We start from the raw sequence: 26,368 nt of genomic DNA, 5'->3' as shown, positions 1-26,368 counted from the left end.
GTGTTTGTCTTCATACAATAAGTTGACATCTGTCTGTCCTTTTTATACTTGTTTGTGTTTTTCTAATATGGTAAAAATTCTATAAAAAAAAAAACTATTGAAAGTGGTAAATAGCTTGGGGTGCCCCGATCCCACACCTCTTAACAGATTCTTGATCTGTCCTTCCGTTCCCAAGATATGTGGGTTTATAGCTTGTCTGACAATGCAGGGAGTCAGTTAGATGATGGGTGGGATTATACAATCAGAGGGTGTGTCTTGGTATACACACCCCTTAGTGTAAAACACTAACCCCCTGACTGTATAATCTCACCTGTCACTCTAAGGCTGCTTTCACACGACAAAGTTCTTCTGTTTTATCCCCTTAAGGTCGGACCCATTTTTTTTAACCTTTTAATGACCAGGCTTTTTATTATATTTTTTTAATTGACGTGTCTCTTTAAATAGTAACTTTGGAATGCTTTTTCTGAGCGATTCTGGGATTTTTTTGTGACATATTGTACTTCAAGTGGTGAAGTTTTGTTGACACATGCAGCATTTTTTGTCTAAAACTCCAAAATATTGTGAAAAACTGGAACATTTCTGGCGGGTTTTTAAAAATTATTTGTTTAACCTCTTCAGGGCGTATGGATACGCCCTGCATGCCGAGTCCTTAAGGACACAGGGCGTATTGTGGGGGGGGAGAGAGCTGCCTACTATTGTGGGTGGCGGCAGGGGGTAGAGAGCTGCCTACTATTGTGGGGGGGGGGGGGGGGGGGGAGAGAGAGCTGCCTACTATTGTGGGGGGAGAGAGCTGCCTACTATTGTGGGGGGAGAGAGCTGCCTACTATTGTGGGGGGGAGAGAGCTGCCTACTATTGTGGGGGGGAGAGAGCTGCCTACTATTGTGGGGGGGAGAGAGCTGCCTACTATTGTGGGGGGGAGAGAGCTGCCTACTATTGTGGGGGGGGAGAGAGCTGCCTACTATTGTGGGGGGGGGAGAGCTGCCTACTATTGTGGGGGGGGGGGAGAGAGCTGCCTACTATTGTGGGGGGGGGGGGAGAGAGCTGCTACTATTGTGGGGGGGGGGAGAGAGCTGCCTACTATTGTGGGGGGGGAGAGAGCTGCCTACTATTGTGGGGGGGGGGGGAGAGAGCTGCCTACTATTGTGGGGGGGGGGAGAGAGCTGCCTACTATTGTGGGGGGGGGGAGAGAGCTGCCTACTATTGTGGGGGGGGGGAGAGAGCTGCCTACTATTGTGGGGGGGGGAGAGAGCTGCTACTATTGTGGGGGGGGGGAGAGAGCTGCCTACTATTGTGGGGGGGGGGGAGAGAGCTGCCTACTATTGTTGGGGGGGGGGGAGAGAGCTGCCTACTATTGTGGGGGGGGGGGAGAGAGCTGCCTACTATTGTGGGGGGGGGGAGAGAGCTGCCTACTATTGTGGGGGGGGGAGAGAGCTGCCTACTATTGTGGGGGGGGGGAGAGAGCTGCCTACTATTGTGGGGGGGGGGGGAGAGAGCTGCCTACTATTGTGGGGGGGGGGGGAGAGAGCTGCCTACTATTGTGGGGGGGGGGGAGAGAGCTGCCTACTATTGTGGGGGGGGGGAGAGAGCTGCCTACTATTGTGGGGGGGGGGAGAGAGCTGCCTACTATTGTGGGGGGGGGGGGAGAGAGCTGCTACTATTGGGGGGGGGGAGAGAGCTGCCTACTATTGTGGGTGGGGGGGGGAGAGAGCTGCCTACTATTGTGGGGGGGGGGGGGGGGAGAGCTGCCTACTATTGTGGGGGGGGGGGGGAGAGAGCTGCCTACTATTGTGGGGGGGGGGGGGGAGAGCTGCCTACTATTGTGGGGGGGGGGGGAGAGAGCTGCCTACTATTGTGGGGGGGGGGGGGGGAGAGCTGCCTACTATTGTGGGGGGGGGGGGAGAGCTGCCTACTATTGTGGGGGGGGGGGGGAGAGAGCTGCCTACTATTGTGGGGGGGGGGGGGGAGAGAGCTGCCTACTATTGTGGGGGGGGGGGGGGAGAGAGCTGCCTACTATTGTGGGGGGGGGGGGGGAGAGAGCTGCCTACTATTGTGGGGGGGGGGGAGAGAGCTGCCTACTATTGTGGGGGGGGGGGAGAGCTGCCTACTATTGTGGGGGGGGGGGGGAGAGAGCTGCCTACTATTGTGTTGGGGGGGGGGGGGGAGCTGCCTACTATTGTGGGGGGGGGGGGGGAGAGAGCTGCCTACTATTGTGGGGGGGGGGGGGGAGAGAGCTGCCTACTATTGTGGGGGGGGGGGGGGGAGAGAGCTGCCTACTATTGTGGGGGGGGGGAGAGAGCTGCTACTATTGTGGGGGGGGGGGAGAGAGCTGCCTACTATTGTGTTGGGGGGGGGGGGGAGCTGCCTACTATGTGGGGGGGGGGGGGGGAGGAGGCTGCCTACTATTGTGGGGGGGGGGGGAGAGCTGCCTACTATTGTGGGGGGGGGGGGGGGGGGAGAGCTGCCTACTATTGTGGGGGAACTATAAGGTACTGTACATAGCGGTAGGAGGGGTAGTCTTATACGTCAAGTATATCCCAAACTCTATATTTTAACTGTTAAAAGTTGGGGGTCGTCTTATACGCCGGCATATACGGTAGTCAAATTATACATTGATTCACATTTACAATATACAGGGTGAGCCATTTATATGGATACGCCTTAATAAAATGGAAATGGTTGGTGATATTAACTTCCTGTTCGTGGCACATTAGTATATGTGAGGGGGGGGGGGAACTTTTCAAGATGGGTGGTGACCATGGTGGACATTTTGAAGTTGGCCATTTTGAATCCAACTTTTGTTTTTTTTTTCAATAGGAAGAGGGTCATGTGACATCAAACTTATTGGGAATTTCACAAGAAAAACAATGATGTGCTTGGTTTTAATGTAACTTTATTCTTTCATGAGTTATTTACAAGTTTCTGACCACTTATTAAAATGTGTTCAGTGTGCTGCCCATTGTGTTGGATTGTCAATGCAACCCTTTTCTCCCACTCTTCACACACTGATAGCAACACCGCAGGAGAAATGCTAGCACAGGCTTCCAGTATCCGTAGTTTCAGGTGCTGCAGAATAGGCAAAACAAAAATTGGAACAGGACCCTCAGTTTACGCAGAAGATTTGTTCAGTAATGAAGCAAACTTTTATGTGAATGGTGAAGTTAACAACAAAACCACCACTATGGTCTGACACTAACCCACATTGGATAGATCCCTCCAAGACTGTTGGAACACAAAAAATGATGGTATGGTGTGGTATATGGGGTACAAAGATAGTGGGGCCAGTCTTCATCAATGGAAACTTCAAGGCCACTGGATATGCGAAATTGCTACATGATTATGTGTTTAACTCTTTATGCACTGAAGCTGGCACGTTTCCCTGAGTTTTTCCAGCAAGATGGTGCACCACCACATTATGTGTGTCAGGTCCGAGCATTCCTAGATGAACAGTTTCCTGGAAAGTGAATTGGTCGTCGTGGGCCAGTTGAATGGCCCCCAAGGTCTCCCGATCTGACCCCCTTCGACTTTTATCTTTGGGGTCATCTGAAGGCAATTGTCTATGCTGTGAAGATACGAGATGTGCAGCACCTGAAACTACGGACACTAGGCCTGTGCTAGCATTTCTCCTGTGGTGTTGCTATCAGTGAGTGAAGAGTGGGAGAAGAGGGTTGCATTGACAATCCAACACAATGGGCAGCACATTGAACACATTTTATAAGTGGTCAGAAATGTGTAAATAACTCATGAAAAAATAGTTACGTTAAAACCAAGCACATCAAACTTATTGGGAATTTCACAAGAAAAACCAATGATGTGTCACATGATCCTCTTCCTATTGAAAAAAACAAAAGTTGGGCTCAAAATGGCCGACTTCAAAATGGCCACCATGGTCACCACCCATCTTGAAAAGTTTCCCCCCTCACATATACTAATGTGCCACAAACAGGAAGTTAATATCACCAACCATTCCCATTTTATTAAGGTGTATCCATATAAATGGCCCACCCTGTATTTGGCATGTCCATTTTCCTTACAAGCAGAGCTTAAAAGTTGGAAAAAAAATTAAAAATTTCATGAAAAATTTGCATGTTTCTAAGAAATGATGCAAGTATCGACGAAAATTTACCTCTAACATAATTTGATTTCTAGATTGTTTTTTCGTGACATTCTACTTTAAGTAAAAGCATCCGAGTTATTAATGTTTAACACCTTCCCGCAGAATGACTTTTATAAACTTCATGTTATGCTGGTAGTTCGCACATCATGACGTTTATATAAGTCATTCAGTTAACCCGGCGATGTGCGGCATCTCACGGGTTAACAGGCAGGAGTCCCGCTGTTGGGCAGTCTGGGCATGCTTGGAGTTGAAGTTTTGCAACATCTAGAGGGTCAAAGTTTGAACACCACTATAGTGGTCTCCAAACTGTTCTCCTCCAGTTGTTGCAAAACTAAAACTCCCAGCATGCCCTTCGGCTGTTTATGCATGCTGGGAGTTGTAGTTCTGCAACAGCTGGAAGCACACAGGTTGGGAAACACTGAGTTAAGTAACAAACTCTGTGTTTTGCAACCAGTGTGCCTGCAGCTGTTGCATAACTACAACCCCAGCATGCATGCATGCATAGCCAAAGAGCAAGTTGTAGCAGCAGCAGCCCAGCTGTTGCTTAGGTCCCAGCATGCCCTTCTGCTGTCACTGCATTCTGGGAGTTGTAGTTTTGCAACAGCTGGAAGGGTTGCCCCCAGATGTCAATGTACAGGGTACAGTCACATGGGCGGGTTAACAGTGTGTTTCTTGCTGGAAGTTTGAGATGCAGAAAATTTTCCACTGCAGCTCAAACTCCCAGCAGTAAACTCGCTGTGAACCCACCCCCGTGAATGTGCCCTAAAAAACAGGAACGAACACAAAATAAAGGGTAAAATACTACATATACACACACCCCTACAGTTATCCCCCCCCCCCCCAATAAAAATGAAAAACTAGTACGACACTTTCCAAAATGGAGCCTCCAGCTGTTGCAAAACACCTCCCAGTATTGCCGGACAGCCAATTGCTGTCCAGGCATGCTGGGAGTTTTGCAACAGCTGGAGGCACCCTGTTTGTGAATCACTGCCGTAGAATACTCCTATGCAAATCCCGAATTTAGGCCTCAAATGCGCATGGCGCTCTCACTTTGGAGCCCTGTTGTATTTCAAGGCAACAGTTTAGGGCCACATATGGAGTATTTATGTAATCTGGAGCAATTGCCCAAAAATTTTGGGGCTTTTTTCTCGTTTACCCCTTTATGTAAAGGTAAATTTGGGGTCTGCTCCAGCATGTTGTTGTAAAAAAATTTAATTTTTAACGCTAACATGCTGGTATTGCCCCATACTTTTTTCTATTTATTTATTTTTCTTCACAAGAGGTAAAAGAGAGTATGGAAATACCCCATATGTGGATGGAAAATGCTCTGCGGGCACACGATATGGCTCAGGAGTGAGAGCACCATGTACATTTGAGGTGATTTGCACAGAGGTGGCTGATCGTTACAGCGGTTCTGACATAAACGCAAAGAAAAAACACCCACATGTGACCCCATTTTGGAATCTACACCCCTTAAAGAATAGCTCCCGCCATCCTTTTTATTCTTCTGTCCCTGCCTATTGCCCATCTATCCCTAACCTCCTCCCTGCCTTTAATTATTTTTTTACTATCCTATAAATGCCTTATTGTCTGCCTGGTAGTGTGCTCACTTAGCAGGCAGACTTCCCCAGCAGGTGCAATGTCACTGATGCCTGCTGGGGGGAACTTCCGCACTTAGTAGTTCACCTATACAGGGTGCCTCCAGCTGTTTCACCACTACAACTCCCTGCTTGCCCTGACATCTATTGGCTGTCAGGGCATGCTTGGAGTTGTAGTGGTGAAACAACTGGAGACATCCTGTGGTGAAAACAATAACTTTGTTATGGCTGCGGCGCTACCCCCGCAACGCCCACCCCCCCTGCTGAAAGCAATAAATTTCATGGCCGTGGCGCTAGAAACAAACCTACTGAAGTGAGTCCTTCCTGAGGCAGCAGCATGAGGCCAGGGAGCCAATGCGCTCTCTCCCGCTGGTCTGATTGACAGGCAGGGAGCGAGCGCAGGCTGAATGAATTCTGACCGATTGCCCGGCTGGCATCGGTCCGAGTTGAGGCATGACGTCACGCCAGGCTGCACCCGGCCACTAGGAGGGAGAACCCTAGTGGCCGGATTTCAAAAGAAAGTGTTTTAATAATAAAAAAAAAATTTGAAATATGTTGTAGTACATCAGTACTACAACATATAAAAAAAATTAAAGTTCATGACAGTGCCCATTTAAGGAACATAACAAGGGTTATAGTGAGCCTTAACTACCCACAGGTGTTTGAAGAATTTTTGTTAAATGAATTTTTTTTTTTTTTCACTAAAATGCTGGTGTTATCAACATTTTTTTATTTTCACAAGGTGTAATAGAAGAAATGAGGTTACACATTTTGGGGGCTTTTTTCCTGAGTATATAAATACCCAATATGTGGATGTAAAGTGCTCTGCTGGCGAACTGCAATGCTCAGAAGAGAAGGAGCTCTATTGGGCTTTTGGAGAGAGAATCTGGCTGGAATTGAAGGCAGTGTGTGTTTACAAAGCCCCCATGGTGCCAGAACGATGGAACCCCCACACATGCTCCCATTTTGGAACTACACCCCTCATGGAATGTAATAAGGGGTGCAGTGAGCATTTTGCACCCCACAGATGTCTGACAGATTTTTGGAACAGTGGTCCATGAAAATGAAAAATGTACTCGTGATCATGTACATCTAATTTTTGTGTCTAGCACCTCTTTTTATTTTTTTATTACACTTTTAATGCAGCTCTCTAGTCTGAATTCCTCTGTCATTGGGCATGGCCTCACTGTGCAGGTCTCCACCCCCTCCCTCAGTGTGCTGTCTGCTCACATCTCCCCTAGCATTAGCAAAACTACAACTCCCAGCTTGTCCTCACTGACAGTAGCCGGACACAAGCTGACAGTGGGAGGATTTTTCCTTCAGTCATGAGCCCTGCACTCACAGCTGTCAATCAAGGAAGTGTGTCCATGACATAGGTGAGGATGCATGGACACAGCAGGGCTAGTATGTGTCCAAGCAGGCGGGGGGCAGTTGTTTCACTGGCTTTTTCAGTAGGAAATACTGAAAACTTTCTAATGAAAGCAATTGCAAAATCTATGACAACATATCAAAACTTTTTGTATCTGACAGTGCCCATTTAAGGCTCACTGTACACCTTGTTACGGGCCTGGAGGGGTGTAGTTTCCAAAATAGTGTTCCATGTGGGTGATTTTTTGCTTTTATGGAACCATAGGGGCTTCCTAAATGGGACATTGCCGCCCCCCCCCCCTCCCCCCCAAAAAAACCATTTCAGCAAAATTTGCTTTCATAAAGCCAAATGTGACTCCTCTTCTGAGCATTGTAGTGCGCATGCAGAACACTTATTTCCATACTCAGAAGAAATGGGGATACAAATTTTGGGGGTTCTCCTATTGCCTCTTGTAAAAATTGTACATTTTGGGGGGAAAAATATGTATTTTAGTGAGAGAGAAATTTTCTATTGACTGCTTTTCGTTAAATTCGAATGTGAAAAACACCTGTGGGGTGTTAAGGCTCACTGTACCCCTTGTTACGTGCCTTGAGGGGTGTAGTTTCTAAAATAGTATGCCATGTGTGTTTTTTCTCCTTTTCCTCCTTTAACCCCTTGAAAAAATTCAAACTGGGTCTACAAGAACATATTACTTGAAAAAAAAATGGAATTTTTTTTATTTACGCCTTCTCCTTGCTGCTATTCCTGCGAAACACCTAAAGGGTTAACAAAGTATTCAAAATGACATTAGAATGTTTGAGGGATGCAGTTTTTATAATGGTGTCATTTATTGGATATTTCTAATATGAAGACCCCTCAAATCCACTTAAACAGAACTGGTCCCTGTAAATTTCCGATTTTGGAAATGTTGTGAAAAATTGCAAAATTGCTGCTGAACTTTGAAGCCCTCTGATGTCTTTCAAAAGTAAAAACATGTCAACTTTATGATGCAAACAAAGTAGACATATTGGAGATTCTCAAAGAATTTTGCACCAAAAAAAAATAATTTTGCTCCAATTTTGGCATCGTATCGAACACGTTTTCAAAGATCTTTGTGCCGCAGTTTACACTGTTCACGTCAGTTTTGTAAAAGTAGGCGTGTCCACATATATTGTCTGCTTTACATGATAGATTACATCAAAAGTTTCACAGCAGCTTTTTGATAAAAAATTATTATTGAAAAAATGTTAGAAAAAAAAAAAGAAATTTGCGCTCAAATGTTTTATTTTTACAGTTATTGCTTGTCTGGGCACTAGTAATCATGAAATATTTTAAGATGTTTCTGCCAGAATTTTCTCGGATGTAAAATTTGACGCAAAATCTGTAAATTTTTGGGGCCAAACTCAGAAATTTTGGCGCAAAAAAACAATATGGCTGCAACAAAAAAAAAGAGGGCGCGAAAAAACAAAGTGGTGGGAAAATGAATTTTCACATACTTTCAAAGCAGCAAAAAAGACCTTTTGAAAATGTGAGGAGAAAAATAAGTGTAAATAATATCGCTGGAACAGAAATTACAGTGGTTTTTGAGAAGCTCCCCCACTGTGTATGTGAATCCAATATATAATTTATTTGGGATGTCTATTTTCCTCACAAACAGAGCTTCAAATTTAGAAAATGTTCATGTGCAAAAAATGTAAAGTTTTTAGACTATAGTTACATAGTTATAGTTAGTATGGTTGAAAAAAGACATATGTCCATCAAGTCCAACCAGGGAATTGAAGGGAAGGGTGTAAGGGGTTAAGGGAAAGGGATGTTACATAGTTACATAGTTAGTACGGTCGAAAAAAGACAATGTCCATCAAGTTCAAACAGGGAATTGAAGGGTAGGGGTGTGGCGCGACATTGGGGAAGGGATGGGATTTTATATTTCTTCATAAGCATTAATGTTGTTTTGTTCCAGGAATGTATCTAATCCTGTTTTAAAGCTGTTAATTTTTCCTGCTGTTACCAGTTCCTGAGGTAGACTGTTCCATAAGTTCACAGTTCTCACGGTAAAGAAGGCGTGTCACCCCTTGAGACTAAACTTTTTTTCTTCTCCAGACTGAGGGAGTGCCCCCTCGTCCTTTGGGGGGGTTTAACCTGGAACAGTTTTTCTCCATATTTTTTGTATGGGCCATTAATATACTTATATACGTTTATCATATCCCCCCTTAAACGTCTCTTCTCAAGACTAAACAATTGTAACTCCTTTAATCGCTCCTCATAGCTAAGATGTTCCATGCCCCATATTAGTTTAGTCGCGCGTCTCTGCACCCTTTCCAGCTCTGCAGTGTCCCTTTTATGGACAGGTGCCCAAAACTGAACAGCATATTCCAGGTGAGGCCGTACCAATGCTTTATAAAGGGGGAGTATTATGTCCCTGTCCCTCGAGTCCATGCCTCTTTTGATACATGACAATATCCTGCTGGCTTTGGAAGCAGCAGCCTGACATTGCATGCTATTCTGTAGTCTGTGATCTACAAGTACACCCAGATCCTTCTCTACCAGTGACTCTGCCAGTTTAATCCCCCCTAAGACATACGACGCATGCAGGTTATTAGTACCCAGATGCATAACTTTACATTTATCCACATTGAACCTCATTTGCCAAGTGGATGCCCAGACACTTAGTCTATCCAAGTCATCTTGTAACCTATACACATCCTCTATAGATAACGTGCTACAAAGCTTGGTGTCATCTGCAAAGATAGAAACAGAGCTGTTAATACCATCCTCTATATCATTGATAAATAAATTAAACAGCGGGCCCAGTACTCAACCTTGGGGTACTATCTTAATAAAAAATGAGCATTAATTTACCAAACTCGTTCAGTTTTGATCCACCCCACTCGACCATCAGGGACGAGATAAAGGCACCTTTAGATGCTGCTGTCAACTTTGACAGCGGCGATCTAAAGGGTTAATAGCCAGCCGCGGTGATCAGCTATTAACGCTGGCCCCCAGCAGGAATCTGGTAGGGGCCGACTGGTATGACACAGGCTCGAGTCGGGAGCCCGCATCATACCCCGTTAACGGCCATTGGACGAGTATAGACATCCATGGTCGTTAACAGGTTAAGAAAGATGTAAGGAACCTATTAACTTTCGTTATTCTTAATGGCAGTCTAGCAAGTTGTTATAATCCCACTCTTATTTTCTGCAAAGCCTACATGAAATGTACAAAGAATACACAAGGAACATTACTATTTTATTGTTTGTAGGTGAGCGGCCTTATCTTTGTGACTATCCGGATTGTGGGAAAGCCTTTGTTCAGAGTGGACAACTGAAAACACACCAGCGCCTTCACACAGGAGAAAAGCCATTTGTATGTTCAGAAAATGGTAAGTGCAGACTGCTGCAAGTCCATACAGTATTTATTTATTTATTTATTGTTTTTTTTAAGATGGAAGTTGTAAAACTTTTATTGCCCATTGCCTGGAACATATAATTCCAGGCATTGGGCAGGTGACTTTTTTTTTTCTCTCATTTCCCCCCTGCTTCGGACAAGCAGATCAGTCTTAAAGGAGTAGTCCAGGGGTGAACAACTTATCCCCCTACCCTAAGATTAGGGGATAAGTTGCGGGGGGGTCTGACCGCTGGGGCCCCCCGCGATCTCCTGTACGGGGCCCCGACAGCCCGCGGGAAGGGGGCGTGTCGACCTCTGCACGAAGTGGCGGCCGACACGCCCCCTCGATACAACTCTATGGCAGAGCCGGAGCGCTGCCTTCGGCAATCTCTGGCTCTGCCATAGCGATGTATTGAGGGGGCGTGTTGGCCGCAGCTTCGTTCGGTGGTCGACACCCGCTATCTGGCCGCAGAGCCTGGCCCCAGCGGTCGGACCCCCCGCGATCTCAAACTTATCCCCTATCCTTAGGATAGGGGATAAGTTTTTCACCACTGGACTACCCCTTTAATGACACATGATGTATCTGTGCATCATGGTGCTGTTAAGGGTGTATGGAGCGGGCTCCTGACATGATTTCACACTTAACTTTGTGGTCCCCTGCTATTTTCAGTAGCAGATGGCCGCCGCCAATAGCTGATTACTGCAGGCAGCTACTAACTTTTTAATTTATTTTATTTTTTTTTTTTTAGGTTTGCACTTGTGTTTATTGCCAGTTTTTTTTTTTTTCCTAATAAAAATGCCAAAGCAAAACCCAGATTGCATTTAATTTTTAATGTCGTTTTTTTGCATATCAATTGATTTCTAAGCATAAAAGGCCATAGACTCAACATGCTGTGATTTTGAAAATCTCAAACTTGGCCCAAAAGCAAATTACCGTATTTATCGGCGTATAACACACACTTTTTAGGCTAAAATTTTTAGCCTAAAGTCTGTGTGCGTGTTATACGCCGATACACCCCCAGAAAAGGCAGGGGGAGAGAGGCCGTCGCTGCCCGCTTCTCTCCCCCTGCCTTTCCTGGGGTCTAGAACCCTGCTGTCGGCCCTTCTCACCCCCTGGTTATCGGCGCCGCTGCCCGTTCTGTCCCCCTGACTATCGGTGCCGGTGCCGATAGCCAGGGGGAGAGAAGCGGCGCCGACAGCCAGGAGGAGAGAAGGGGCAGCGGCACCCATTGCCGGCTCCGCTGCCCCGTTGCCTCCCCCCGTCCCCGGTGGCATAATTACCTGAGTCGGGTCCGCGCTGCTGCAGGCCTCCGGCGTGCGTCCCCTGCGTCGTTGTTATGTGCTGAACGGCGCGGCGCATGACGTCAGTGCGCCGCGCCGTGCATAGCAACGACGCTGGGGACGCACGCTGGAGGCCTGCAGCAGCGGGGGTGAGAAGGGCTGACAGCAGCGCTCTAGACCCCAGGAAAGGCAGGGGGAGAGAAGCGGGCACTGACGGCCTCTCTCCCCCCTGCCTTTCCTGGGGGTATATCGGGGTATACACGCGCACACACGCACCCTCATTTTACCATGGATATTTGGGTAAAAACTTTTTTTACCCAAATATCCTTGGTAAAATGAGGGTGCGTGTTATAGGCCGGTGCGTGGTATACCCCGATAAATACGGTAATTCAAGTTTTGTTACACATGTTTAAAGAATTTCTTTGCAATGTTTTTATTTTATTTTTTTTTTAATTTTATTTAAGGCTACTTTCACATTATGAGCATTCTTCCGTTATTAAATGTCCGTTTTCTGTGTAAAAACGGACGTTTAATAACGGATGAAATAAAGGATGCTACATGCTGAATAAATATTCATCCGTTAAGACCAGTTATCCCTCATGTATGGCCAAACACCTCTGCCTACAGACTCCCACAGCTGGGACTGCTACTGCTCCCATCATGGAACAGACTTGTTTCCATGATGGGAGTAGAAGTTCCCTGTCTGCAGGAGTCTGCAGACAGCTGGGGAGGCTCTGTTCCATGTTGGGGGTAGTAATAGTACAGGGGCTGAGGGATTGATCGCACCGGGTTTCACTTGAGACCCAATGCGATTAAGTTATTAAGCAGGGGAGCGGGCGGCATGCTCCGCAACCCTGCAATGTATCAGTATGTTTTAACTCATTTTTTAATCCCCCGCGGGAAGCCCTGAATAGCCGGTACCGACGAGCCAATCAGGGCTCTCAGCGAGAGATTGAAAAATGAACTTTGGGATTAGCAGGGGCCATATCTATATTAAAAGCTCTGTGGGGGGCAAGAGATATAGCTCTGCAGAGGGGGCAGATATATAGCCTATATATCTAGCCCCCCAGCAGCGCATTAGATGGGACCCCCGCCTGCACATTAAACATATACCTCCCCTGCCGGTGCATTAAATATATACCCCCGCAGCGCATGTGTATGCTTCTATATACCTATGCCACTGCAACGCTATATGTGAAAAGCATTCTAGCAGCAGCATCAGCCGCCCGATGCTGCTGATAGAAATACTTTTCATACATAGTGCTGTAGTGGCATATGTATATAGAAGTGCTGTGGGGGGCAGATAACGCTATTTGTCTGCCCCCACAGCTCTTCCATATACACACATGCCCCTACCTCCGTATGAAAAAGTATTTCTATTAGTAGTGCATATTGTCGGCTCCCAGCACTATGCGCTGCTAATAGAAATACCTTTCATTCATATGGCAGCAGGGGTATATGTATGTAGAAGCACTGGGGGGCAGATAACGCTATATGTCTGCCCCCCACAGCACTTCTATATACACATGCCCCTGCCGCCGTATGAATGAAAAGTATTTCTATTAGCAGCGCATAGAGCCGGCTCCCGGCACTATGCGCTGCTAATAGAAATAGCTTTCATTCATATGGCAGCAGGTGTATATGTATGTAGAAGCACTGGGGGAGGGGGTTGGGGCAGACATATAGCGTTATCTGCCCCTCCAGTGCTTCTATATACATATACACCTGCTGCCATGTGAATGAAAGGTATTTCTATTAGCAGCATGTAGTGCCGGGAGCCAGCTCTGAGCTGCTAATAGAAATACTTTTCATTTATACGGCGGTAGGGGCATATGTATATAGAAGAGCTGTGGAGGGCACATATACATGCGCTGCCGGGGTATATATTTAATGCGGGGGGGGGGAGGGTATATATTTAATATGCAGGCGGGGTCATATCTAATGCGCTGCTGGGGGGCTAGATATATAGGCTATATGTCTGATGCCCCCCCCCCCCCTCTGCAGCGCTATATATCTTGCCCCCCACAGTGCTCTTTGGCCCCTGCTACTCTCAAAGTTCATTTTTCAATCTCTCTCGCTGAGAGCCCTGATCGACCATTCAGGGCTCCCCGCGGGGGATTCAAAGGTGAAAGTTAAAACACACTAATACATCGCAGGGTTGCGGACCATGCTGCCTGCTTAATAACTTTTGATCGCATCGGGTCTCAGAAGTGAAACCCAGTGTGATCAATCCCTCAACTCCTGTATTACAACCCCCATCATGGAACAAACTCTGTTCCATGATGGGGGTAGTAGTAGTACAAGCACTAATGTAGCCTCCCCAGCTGTCTGCAGACTCCCGCAGCCCTGGAGAATTACTACTCCCATCATGGAAACAAGTCTGTTCCATGGTGGTGGTGGTGGTAGTAGTAGTAGTCCCTCAGCACTGCAGGAGTCTGCTGATGTCACCTCTTCTGAGCATGCTCAGAAGTAATAACGGATATAATAAACTGTGTGCAAACGGATGACATAAAGGCTCATCCGTCAGCCATAGACTTCAATGTTAAAAATAACTGCCGTCAATTTATCCGTTTCTTGTGACAGAAGAAAAATTAGTGCATGTTCCGTTATTTCTTCAGTCACAACTAACGGCCGTTATTCATGACGGACTATAACGGATCATAAAGGATAATAAACAATCCCATTACAGTCTATGGGATTTTTTGAACGGCCGTTTACCAGGGCTTTTCTAACGGATGAATTTTTATAGTGTGAAGGCAGCCTTAGTATCTAGATTTTGAAATAATCCTGATATGTTGCCATAGGCTTTTTTGGCACAGTGCCTAATATTAAGCTGAGACTTCCTGTTCTGTACAGGCCACTTTTCAGCAGTCTTCCTTTTATTTTTTTTTTATATTTTTTTTTATTAGAACAATTGAAGGTTAAATACAGTTACCTTAACATAATACAAACCATTACATTAAGTCTACTCCCCCTCCCACCCCAATCGCCAGAAGGGAGAAAAAAAGTCCTTAATCATCCCATTCTCCCCATGTCTCTCAGACCCACCGGCCCTCCACTCTTCGTACTTTCTGATTTTCCCAACTAACTTCTCCCATTCGATGACACTTGGACCCCTATTACCCAGGAGCCCTCTGAGAATCGCAACCTTAGCGAGCATAAATATCTGAATTAATAACTCTCGCCCCATCCTAACCTTACTCAAATCACCTAGGATAACTTCTGTTGCCGACCATTCTTTCTCTATATTAAGTTTGTTCTCTATAGTCTGAAATACCAGACTCCAGAATTCTTTAACCTTTGGACATAACCATAGCAAGTGGATCAAATCAGCATCCCCTCCACCACACTTACGGCAGTCTACCTCCCTCCAGCTCTTCATCTTTAACTGTACTGGTAAATAGTATAAATTATAAACTATTCTTAATTGCATAATTTGATATCACTTATTGATTGAAATCTTTTTAACATACCTCAAAATGCTTTCCCATTCTTCCTCAGAGATTGAATCAAGAACTTCCTCCCACCTCCTTTTCTTATTTTCCTGAAAGTTGACAGATGCGGTTTTAAGGAGTAACCTGTAAATATATTTTAACTTCCCTCCTTCCAGATTCATATAATCTATAACCATATGTGTATATATCTAAAATTTCTCCTTATCAGTACATCCTATATTCTTCATGCAATTAAATGTACCAAAATGTATGTTCATTCCGTAAACCAAACTAATTTTTAAGTGTTTCAAATTTTTTAATCTCCCCATCCTGAAAAATCTGCCACATATTTAACCCCTTTAACTTTCCAAAAATCACTCCCTAATCGTATAGTGTTCCAACTCCATATTATCCCATAACAGTGTATTACTTAAACATCCCTCTCTTACATCTCTTCTTAACCTCCTGCCAAATTTTTTTAAACAATCCTATCAGTGAGACGTGCCCCAAATCCTTCTTCACAGGAAGGCCAGCTTCAATAAATTTGAGAAAACTCTCGTAGTGCCCTCTATAATCTTTAAATAATTCCCTCCAAACTGCATCACTCTATCCACGTCTAATACTAATATGTTTTTTGCAAAAAAATATAACCTAAATTCCGGTAAACCCCCTCCACCTTCTCCTTCCAAGTGTACCCACCTTATATATTTCATACGGACTCTACCCCTCCCCCAAATCAATCTACCCATCAGGGCTTCTAATCCCCAAAACCATTTTACAGGGATCCAGCAGGGGGCTGCCCCCAGGATGTATAATACCTGAGGAAGAATTACCATAGCAGATGAATGCTAAGGGCAGCATGGTGGCTCAGTGGTTAGCACTGCTGCCTTGCAGTGCTGGGGACTTGAGTTCAAATTACACTAAGGACAACAATAAAGTGTTATTATTATTATTATAATAACGTCAGCAGAGAGAACTGTGCTCGTGATGTCATCAGAGAGCATTCCAAAAAGGAAAGAATTTCCTCTGTATTATTCAGCAGCTAATAAGTACTGGAAGGATTAAGATTTTTAATAGAAGTAATTTACAAATATGTTTAACTTTCTGCCACCAGTTGATTTAAAAGAAAAAAGGTTTTCACCGGAGTGCCCCTTTAATATTACCTGTTACCAAAGGCATTAATGACTATTTTTCCCAATTGATTTTGAGACCAGAGACCCTCCCGAAGTCCTCAAAGACCCTAATTGCCACTGGGACCCCTGTATACGCGTTTTCTAAAAATAAGAGAATATCAGCGTACATTAAAAATTTCTCTTCTACTCCCTTAATCCCAAATCCCCTCAAATCTTCCGCCTTTTTAAGCTTCCTCGCCAGTGGCTCCAGAGAGAACACAAATAACATGGGTGAAAGAGGGCATCCCTGCCTAGTGCCCCGTCCTATACTCAATTGGGGTGACAGAGACCCATTTACTGTGACCCTAGCCCTAGGATTCTTATATAGCAATTTAAACCATTCCAACATATCTTCCTCTATGCCAAACTTCTTAAGGACCCTCCGTAAAAACTCCACTCCACCCTGTCAAATGCCTTCATAGCATAAAGTGACAGGGTGGAGCGGCAGGGATCTGAACCCAACTGTATGTTAACCAATGATCAAACCAGATTACTATGAATTGAGCGCCCCGGAATGAAGCCTGATTGTTCTTCTCCTACAATACTAAAGAGGAGGGGAGACATTCTTCTGGCCAAAAGTTTGGCCAGAATCTTAGCATCTGAATTTATCAGGGAAATAGGCCGATAGCATTCTATTTTCATGCTGTCTTTCCCTTTTTTAAGAATTAGAACAATTTAGTTTCTAACATTGAGGGAGGCAATTCTCCCCCCTTCCATGCCTCCTCCAAAACATGCAGAGAATAGGTAGTAGGACCTCCTTATATATGGAGTAGGGTAACCCGTCCAACCCCGGGGCTGATGTATTCGAGCAACTCTCTAAGGCTTTCTCAAATTCTTCTACTGTAACTTGTTTATTGAGACTTTCCAGGCTTATCCTATCCACAGTTAGAAGCATATCTGGAGGATATTGAACTTCTATTTCCCTATCCCCTACAACCCCCTCTGAGCTATATAATTGCTCGTAGTTCTGCAGGGCCATCTTCTCTAGCTCCTCCTGTGAAGTTTATATAATCCCATTTTCATCATATAGGGGCAGAATATCACTCCTCTCCCTTTGGGCTCTAACTAAATTCCATAGAAATTTCCCTGGGCGAGCTCCTTCTGCAAAATCCCTCTGTCCCGAGAAGAAAATCTTATGTTGTGCTTTTTCAAAAAAATACTGACAGCTTCCCTTGTCCTAGTTCTAACTCCCTAAAATTCTCTTCAGACCTCTCTGCCTCATATTTCTCCTCAGCCTCTCTGACCTTCTCTCTCAGATCCTGTTCTGCCTTACTAAATGCCTCTTTTTTTCTTTGAATCGCCCTATATAAAATCCCCCTCAATACTGCTTTTATAGTGTCCCATACTACCATGTAAGAGGCTGAGTTCTTATTCACCTCCCAACATTCTCATAGCTTTTTTTTTTACTATTGCCTCCTTACCCCCTATCAAGTTCAACCAATGGGGATTCAGACTAAAAACCCTCTCCCTCTGATTTTCCTGGTCCCTAATTCTAAGCTCCATTACCACTAGGGAGTAGGGGTGTGAATCGCCAAGAATTTGGCGATTCGATTCGAATCGCAATACCAGTGTGGCGATTCGATATATCCCGATATATCGCGATACCGTCTAGGTGACGATACATCGCGATATATCCCGATACATCGCCCACCTGGGAGCATTCATAGATCCCAATAGACGCCGCTGTCAGCTTTGACAGCGGCGATCTAGTAGTTCGGTGCTCACTTTTCTCATGTTATCCCGTCTGGGCTGCAAAATAAAAGAAAATGCACTTTATCTTACCTACCAACGAGCCCCCGGAGCTCTGGTACAGGTGTTCGGTCCCCGGGCTGTATTCTTCTTACTTCCTGTTAGCCCAGCACGTCACATGGAGCTTCAGCCTATCAACAGCGGAGGCGGGACATCTCTGCGGCCGGTGATGGGCTGAAGCTCTGTGTGACGTGCCGGGCTAACAGGAAGTAAGAAGAATACAGCCCGGGGACCGAACACCTGTACCGGAGTGTACCGGAGCTCTGGGGGCTCGTTGGCAGGTAAGATAAAGTGCATTTTCTTTTATTTTGCAGCCCGGATAGGATAACATGAGAAAAGTGTGCACCGGAGTACTCCTTTAATAGCCAGCCGTGGCGATCGCCGCATGCTGGCTATTAGCGGCGGCCCCCGGCTACTGAAATCAGCCAGGGGTCGCATAGTACGGAGCGGGCACGAGTCGGAGCCCGCTCCATACACCCAGAGCGCCACCGTGTCAGATCCGGCCTGCCCGGCTCCACAAATGTGGAACTTTTATCTCCTGATGCCCGGGACATGACATGCTGTTCCAGGCGTCAGGAGATAAAAATTCCACATCCCTAAAAGAATCGTTTCAAAAATATTTTGAATCGATTCAGTATCTGCAAATGAAATAAGATTTTTTTCTTACATCCCTACTAGGGAGTGGTCTGATATGGTCCCACTTTCATACCTGACTCCTTCCATAAATCACAACCCCTTGTCATTAGAGAGAACAATATCAACACGTGATGCCACTCTATGGGAGGCCGAGAAACATGAGAACACCCTCCTTTCAGGATTCATTAAACTCCTCTCCACACATAATTTATAAAGGGGGGTGTCGGATTCTCTTCCAGGCCTAGTTGAAGACCTATATTGAATGGGGTTCATTATGCAGTTATAATCCCCTAACAAATATAGAGGAAGATGTTCCTTCCCTTTGGAGAAGGCAATTAAATCTAGTAGTGGCTGAGTGGAGAATGGCGGGGGAACGTAAAAAAAAGGCCATCAATACTTCCCAATCAAATCGGACATGCAAAAAAACATACTGCCCCCTATGATCTATTCTCTTGCAAAAAAACCTTAACTGGGATATCTCTATGTATATACACTGAATCACCTGCTGAATAACTAGATGTAGAGGAGTGAAACTCCAGTTGGGCCAGTCTTCTAGAAATCTTCCCCTCTGATTCATTTGTCACGTGGGAGTCAACCAAACCATTGCTGGCAAGTAATTTTGGACCCTATCAAAAATTGCCACTTTTACGTTTCTCCGCCATTCCCCTAACATTCCAGAAAAGTATTTTCCCAACCCCTTTCCCACTTCTGGCAGCCCCCCCCCCCCCTTCCACTCTCATGACCTGCTATCATTAGCCGGTCTCTATCCTACGTTGCCACATAAGTTTAAAGGGGTACTCTGCTGCTATGACGTCACGAGCTCCCGGCTCCAGCATTCGGAACAGTTTGTTCCAAACGCTGAGCAGCAGATTACCCCTTTAAGGCTATGTTCACACGTCAGAGTAGTGTTAAATTCAATGGGGTTCTGCGGCGCTGTGCACACCTCAGTGGTAGTCATTCTTTGTGTATTCTGCACAGAATACTTTGCAGTCTGAGACTGTGCATCCCAGTGCAGTCCTAGTGCTGGCTTTTTATGCCACAGTGTGCGGAATGTTTACACATCTGAATGTCCGCATGGAAAATCTGTGTGGACATTCAGACTTGTGAACATAGCCTTAGCCTACCTCTTTTTATTTGTTTGTAATGTGGAATTGTCCGAAATATTAGTGTAACTAATTTATTGATCCCACACGGGAAATGGCATGAACAAACAAAAAAGAAAAAATACCAAAACAAATGACACATTTAGCATTTTTTTTTTCACATCACATTCCAGAAAAAGTAGAATAAGAAGTCCAAACTATGGCAAATTTGTACCAAAAAAACCTACAGAACATGTTGCAAGAAATTACCCCTCCCCCGACACAGGTCTAAAAATAAGTGATAAGGGCCAGAATAGGGCAATGTTTCTCTTGACCACATTCTGGTAACATGTTAAAGGGGCCATACAGGCACCATAACAATGAGTATTTTTAAGTCTGACTTTATTGGACTCCTGTTTTAGTCCCCTGGACAACAATTATTATTTTTGAAAGTAATTATATAGATATAGGTTAGAATTCATTGTTGATTCACAATAACTGATTGTCACAGTTGTTGTAATTTTTTGCACAAAGTCTTAGTTGCTCTAAGTTTGTGTAATTCTGCAAATTACACAAGCAGGTTTGTGATGTATAATTTTTGGCACAAACTCACTCCAGTCCTGACTAAACTTCACAAGTGATAGAAAAGAGCGAATCGGCTTTATTCACTGCTCAAAAAAAATAAAATAAAAAAAAGGAACACTTATAAAGCATCCTAGATCTGAATGAATCAACTAATCATATGAAATACTTTTGTCTTCACATAGTTGAATGTGCTGACAACAAAATCACACAAATGATCAATTGAAATCAAATGTATCAATTTATGGAGGTCTGGATATAGTCACACTCAAAATCAAAGTGGAAAACACTACAGGCTGATCCAACTTTGATGTATTGTCCTTTTTAAAACAAGTCAAAATGAGGCTCAGTAGTGTGTGTGTGGCCTCCGTGCCCATATGACCTCTCTACAATGCCTGGGCATGCTCCTGATGATGAGGTGGCAGATGGTCTCCTGAGGGATGTCCTCCCAGACCTGGACTAAGGCATCCGCCAACTCTTAAAGTCTGTGGTGCAATGTTGCCTTGGTGGATGGAGTGAGACATGATGTCCCAGATGTGCTCAATCTGATTCAGATCTGGGGAACGGGCGGCCAGTCCATAGCATCAATGCCTTCCTCTTGCAGGAACTGCTGACACACTCCAGCCACGTGAGGTCTAGCATTGTCTTGCATTAGGAGGAACCCAGGGCCAACTGCACCAGCATATGGTCTCACAAGGGGTCTGAGGATCTCATCTCTGTACCTAATGGCTACCTCTGGCAAGCACATGGGAGGGGGGGGGGGGGGGCTGTGCGGCCCCCCCCCCCCCCCCCCCCCCCCCAAAGAAATGCCACCCCGTTCACGCTCTAGGATGAACGTTCTCCACGGCGTCTCCAGACTGTCAAATCTGTCAGGTGTGCTCAGTGTGAACCTGCTTTAATCTGTGAAGAGCACAGGGCGCCAGTGGCGAATTTGCCAATCTTTGTGTTCTCTGGCAAATACCAAACATCCTGCACGGTGTTTGGCTGTAAGCACAACCCCCACCTGTGGAAGTTGGGCCTTCATACCACCCTCATGGAGTCTGTTTCTGACCATTTGAGTGGACACATGCACATTTGTGGCCTGCTGGAGGTAATTTTGCAGGGCTTTGGCAGTGCCCCTCCTGCTCCTCCTTGCACAAAAGCGGAGGTAGCGGTCCTGCTGCTGGGTTGTTGCCCTTCTACGGTCTCCTGATGTACTGGCCTGTCTCCTGGTAGCGCCTCCATGCTCTGGACATTATGCTGACAGACACAACAAACCTTCTTGCCACAGCTCTCATTGATGTGCCATCCTGGATGAGCTGCACTACCTGAGCCCACATGTTACCACTAGAGTGAAAGCACCGCCAGCATTCAAAAGTGACCAAACCATCAGCCAGCAAGCATAGGAACTGAGAAGTGGTCTGTGGTCACCACCTGCAGAACTCCTCTATTGGGGGTGTCTTGCTAAATGCCTATAATTTCCACCTGTTGTCTGTTCAATTTGCACAAAGCATGTGAAATTGATGGTCAACCAGTGTTGCTTCCTGAGTGGACAGTGTGATTTCACAGAAGTGTGATTGACATGGAGTTACATTGTGGTGTTTGTGTTCCTTTTTATGTTTTTTTTTTTTATTTTATTTTTAGCAGTGTAGTATAAACTAGGGATTGACCGATATTTATTTTTTTTAGAGCCGATACCGATAACCTGTGAACTTTCAGGCAGATAGCCAATAACTTATACCGATATTCCGTTGGCAATATAGTTTCCCCACATTAGGTGCAGTATGTTCCCTCACAGACATACAGCCTCCAGCCATATACAGTGTATGGCTGGAGGCTGTATGCCTGTGTACTGCCCCACTTCAGTGCTCTGACCACCACTCCTCCGCTCAGGCCATAGCAGTAGGTCCCGGGACCAGAGGCGCGGTGGTCTGAGCATCGAAGCTGACGTGCCGCTGGTCACTTACAATGCTGACCAGTGCGCGTCTTTCACCTCCATATTGCAAAGCTCAACGCCTCAGTTGCTATGGACGCACGCACGCACGGGACGTCAGTGACGTCCCGGCATGTGCCATCTCCCGGCGGCCCCTGCGTTTTTAAACTTAACGTGGAGCCGCAGAGAGTTGACGGGGGCATCCCTGTGTCCCGAAAACATCTTTCGGGACACAGGGATGTGCGGGCCGCTTATCAGCATTATAGGCAAGGTTAGATGCCGATACCGATAACTTACAAAATCGTGAATATCTGCCGATAATATCGGCCAATCCGATAATCTGTCGATCCCTAGTATAAACAGTGATGTTGTGCAAAACTGACTTTCTGGCGCAATATAAGTCATGCTGGGGATTATAAACACCGCTAATGATTAAATGTCTTGGCCACATCACTGAATAGTATTGGTACCTCATAAAGAGTTCGCGGTATAGGAGCAAATAAGTATAATTATTTTAGCCAGGTTAAATCTGAGTTCTGTTTATCCCTTTTCCTCACTTCTTTTTTTTTTTTTTTTTTCTTCAGGCTGTATGAGTAGATTTACTCATGCAAATCGTCATTGCTCCAAACATCCATATGCAAGATTAAGAAGAGAAGAACCAAGCGATAAAGGAAGCAACAATCAAGTTGCTAACAACAAAGATACAGCAGAGTGGTTGGCAAAGTGAGCATCAGCGCTATATTTATTTTGTCATCAATATGAATATTGGTGGGCTGTATGTTTTAACATTAGTTTTCCCTTTTTATATTAAAGGAGTAGTCCAGTGATGACTCAGTGGTTAACAGCTTATCCCCTATCCTAAGGATAGGGATAAGTTGCAGATCGCGGGGGGTCCGACCGCTGGGGCCCCCCGCCATCTCCTGTACGGAGCCCAGACAGCCCGCAGGAAGGGGGCGTGTCGACCTCCGCACGAAGCGGCGGCCGACACGCCCCCGCAATACAACTCTATGGCAGAGCCGAAGCGCTGCCTTCGGCAATCTCCGGCTCTGCCATTGAGATGTATTGAGGGGCGTGTCGGCCGCCGCTTCGTGCGGGGGTCGACACCTGCTATCTGGCCGGAGAGCCTGGCCCCCGCACAGAGATTGCAGGGGGCCCCAGCGGTCGGACCCCCCTTGATCTCAAACTATCCCCTATCCTTAGGATAGGGGATACGTTTTTCACCACTGGACTACCCCTTTAATGGTTGCTTTGGGCTCTTTTAACATTCACGGTCATTTCAAACAACTTCCCTCCATGCCATTCCTAAAATTTGTAAATAATGTGGTTTACCAAAAATGACTGCCCAATAAAAAATCTAAAGATAAAATATAAAAATAGTTCTTGGGCACTAGGTTATCCCCTTCTCTACAGTCGGCTGTCTACTGCCTGTTAGGCTAAGTCTATCTCTAGTAATGGACACGGAGTGAACATGTGGGAGCTGGGCTTAGAAAAGTGCTATGTGCAGAAAAGAGGGGGCCCTGGGCTGTGTACTTTCAACCTGTGAGGCAGTTTACATTCTTCAGTAAATCCAAACAGTTTGAATAACAGGTATATCAAGGTTTCCTTATTTCTGAAAGCATGAAGTTCTGGGCAGCAGTCTCTTATCCTTACAACTGTATTTTCACAGAGCTGCCTCCTAAATGTAATTCCCCATGTTATCTATAGGATTGTACTTTGTAAGTTATCCCCCAACTCAGTACTAGCCTGTTCAGTCCAGTGCGCTTTCACCAGCGCTCTCATGGCATAGCAGTTAAGGGGTAGGTGCTGTGATTGGCAAGACAAGTAAAGGAAATTGCCTGTATGTACTACTGGCAAACACATCAGTGTCAGGTTAACACCTTGCACAATTGAAAATATGCAAATAAAAATGCAGATAGTGTTTTATGTTGGGAAGTCATATTGTTTTAAACGGAGTTAGGAATTGGGTAGAAAACTATAAACACTATCTTTTTAGATTCGTGTATTGCCTAACTTTGCATTTTTCACTTTTAGACACTGGGAGAGGCAAGAACAGCTACCACCCACATTAAAGATGAAATCTCTTCAGAAAGCAGACCAAGAGCAACAGGATCCTTTAGAATATCTTCAGTCTGATGAAGATGAAGAGGATGAAAAGAATGGCCCTCATTCTGCTGCACGCCGTCGTCTTCAGGAGCAGCGAGAACGTATGCATGGCGCCCTGGCTCTGATTGAACTAGCCAACTTGGCTAGTGCACAGTTGCGCCAGTAACCCTATTGAGGCGTACAAAATGTCCTGCCCTAGCAGTATAAATGCCTTATTTTTTTTTCTTTGAGGGGGATACTTTCTAGTGTGTGCCTCTTTTAGCTTAAACAAAAGGTTATTTAATACAGCTTTGGGTTACAAGCTAAGCACCTTATTTGCTTAACATAGGCTGCTATCCTGTAGAATTTTTATGAAGAATGTTGTTGCTTCCGGAATATGGAAGTAAGAGAATTGCACTTTTTATATGGTAAAGATAGTTGTAAAGTGTGTTTATATAAATAATATTTTGTAAATACTGAACAGAAAAAAAAGCAAGGATGGTTTCTGCATCTGTGAAAATGCTGACGTTTACAAGCTTAAAGGTTTTATAAGATTATACATTTTATGGCCTATCCTTAGAGAAGGAGGATGAGCCTTATAGGCTCTGCAGTGCCTAGATTAGTGAGAGAGATGCTCTCTACTGATCAGTAGTGGGCTGGGGCTTGGGCATCCATCAATTGCACAGTGATGGCCTGTCCCAAGGATAGACAGTCATTGTATATACCTGAAAAACACATTTTTAATGTTACCCTTTTTACTTTTAACAGAAAAACTTACAATTTCTAAAAGAAAATGGTATTTAAGCTTGTAAAATAGAACGTTGCCCATGAAATGGCCACAGATGTACGAAGGCTCTTGTTTTATTAAGGGGATTGGGTTATGACGTGGTGGTATCGATTTGTAGTAAACTATTTTAGATGACCTGCAAACACTAAATCTTAATATTCAGCTTTTAGTTTTTTTTAAAATATATATTTTTGCAAACTGCCAGGCTATGTTACTGTTTGGATATTTCCTCAAAGCCACTTTATTGCTTAACATGCCAAGACGTGTATTTGTGTGTAATACATAATTCTGCTGTTGACGGATAACAGATTAATTGGCTGATAACTAGAATTTTGGCTGACCAAATATTTGACCTATAATATGCCCAGTATACTTTACGCAGGTATTTTATTCCAGTCTCCTTAAACTGAATAGTCACTGCCTCCTTTTGTATCTAAACTTGTTACTGTTCACAATTATTGTTCCAAGAGAAATATTTGTAAAAGTTCTTTCTATTTATTTTTGAAATGCCCTATTCCCTCATAAAATGAATTGCTGTCTGGTGCTTGACAAACACTGTTAGAACCACAGATAACAATGTGTTTTCTAGAGCACCTGTAAGCTTGTCATAAGCTATGGGGGTCACTTAATGTTTTAAGTATCTGAAGCACTTGAACCAGTATTAGTTAAATTAATGCTTTCCCATATGGCTACTTGGTTATATTTTACTTAGGTGCTTGGGCAAAAATGTTTTTCCAGCTATAAGCTATAATACGTTATTATGCACTTACTTCTCAAAAGTCATATCAAATATATTAATGTAATTTTTGTCTCATCCCACTTCTTGCCAAGTTGCTAGTATGGCATAAGTTGTAAGCATAAGTGTATTCAATGCTTTGAATAAACTACAAAATGCAAAATATTATGCAAGTTGTTTTGTTTGGCTTCATACAACCATTGTAGTATTTGTCAACTTAAATGGGCACTGTCCCATTAAAAACATTTTATATAGTAAATATAACATGTATGTTTGTAACATACATTGTTTAACCCCTTAAAGGGGTACTCTGGTGGAAACCTTTTTTTTTTTTTTTTTTTTTTTTTTTTTTTTTTTAAATAAATCAACTGCTGCCAGAAAGTTACAGATTTGTAAATTGCTTCTATGAAAGTCTTAATCCTTCTAGTACTTATTGGCTACTGAATACTACAGAGGAAATTTTCTTTTTG

The 26,368-nt window shown here is 44.6% G+C and overlaps 1 protein-coding gene across 2 annotated transcripts in view; it reads left to right on the top strand.

The window, feature by feature from the left end:
* ZNF367 (zinc finger protein 367) overlaps positions 1–26,063 on the top strand; it is a 77,458-nt gene extending 51,395 nt beyond the window's left edge. For both annotated transcript variants that reach the window (XM_056525032.1, XM_056525024.1), the window contains 3 exons: positions 10,321–10,440; positions 22,878–23,016; positions 24,325–26,063. In XM_056525032.1, coding sequence (XP_056381007.1) covers positions 10,321–10,440; positions 22,878–23,016; positions 24,325–24,562 — 497 coding nt within the window. In that variant the 3' untranslated portion in view covers positions 24,563–26,063. The remainder of the gene's footprint in view (positions 1–10,320; positions 10,441–22,877; positions 23,017–24,324) is intronic.
* The last annotated feature ends 305 nt before the right edge of the window (positions 26,064–26,368 follow it).

The sequence above is a fragment of the Hyla sarda genome, chromosome 1, assembly GCF_029499605.1.
Source record: "Hyla sarda isolate aHylSar1 chromosome 1, aHylSar1.hap1, whole genome shotgun sequence".
In the NCBI taxonomy this organism is placed as follows: domain Eukaryota; kingdom Metazoa; phylum Chordata; class Amphibia; order Anura; family Hylidae; genus Hyla; species Hyla sarda.
This window is presented reverse-complemented; position numbering and strand designations above follow the sequence as displayed.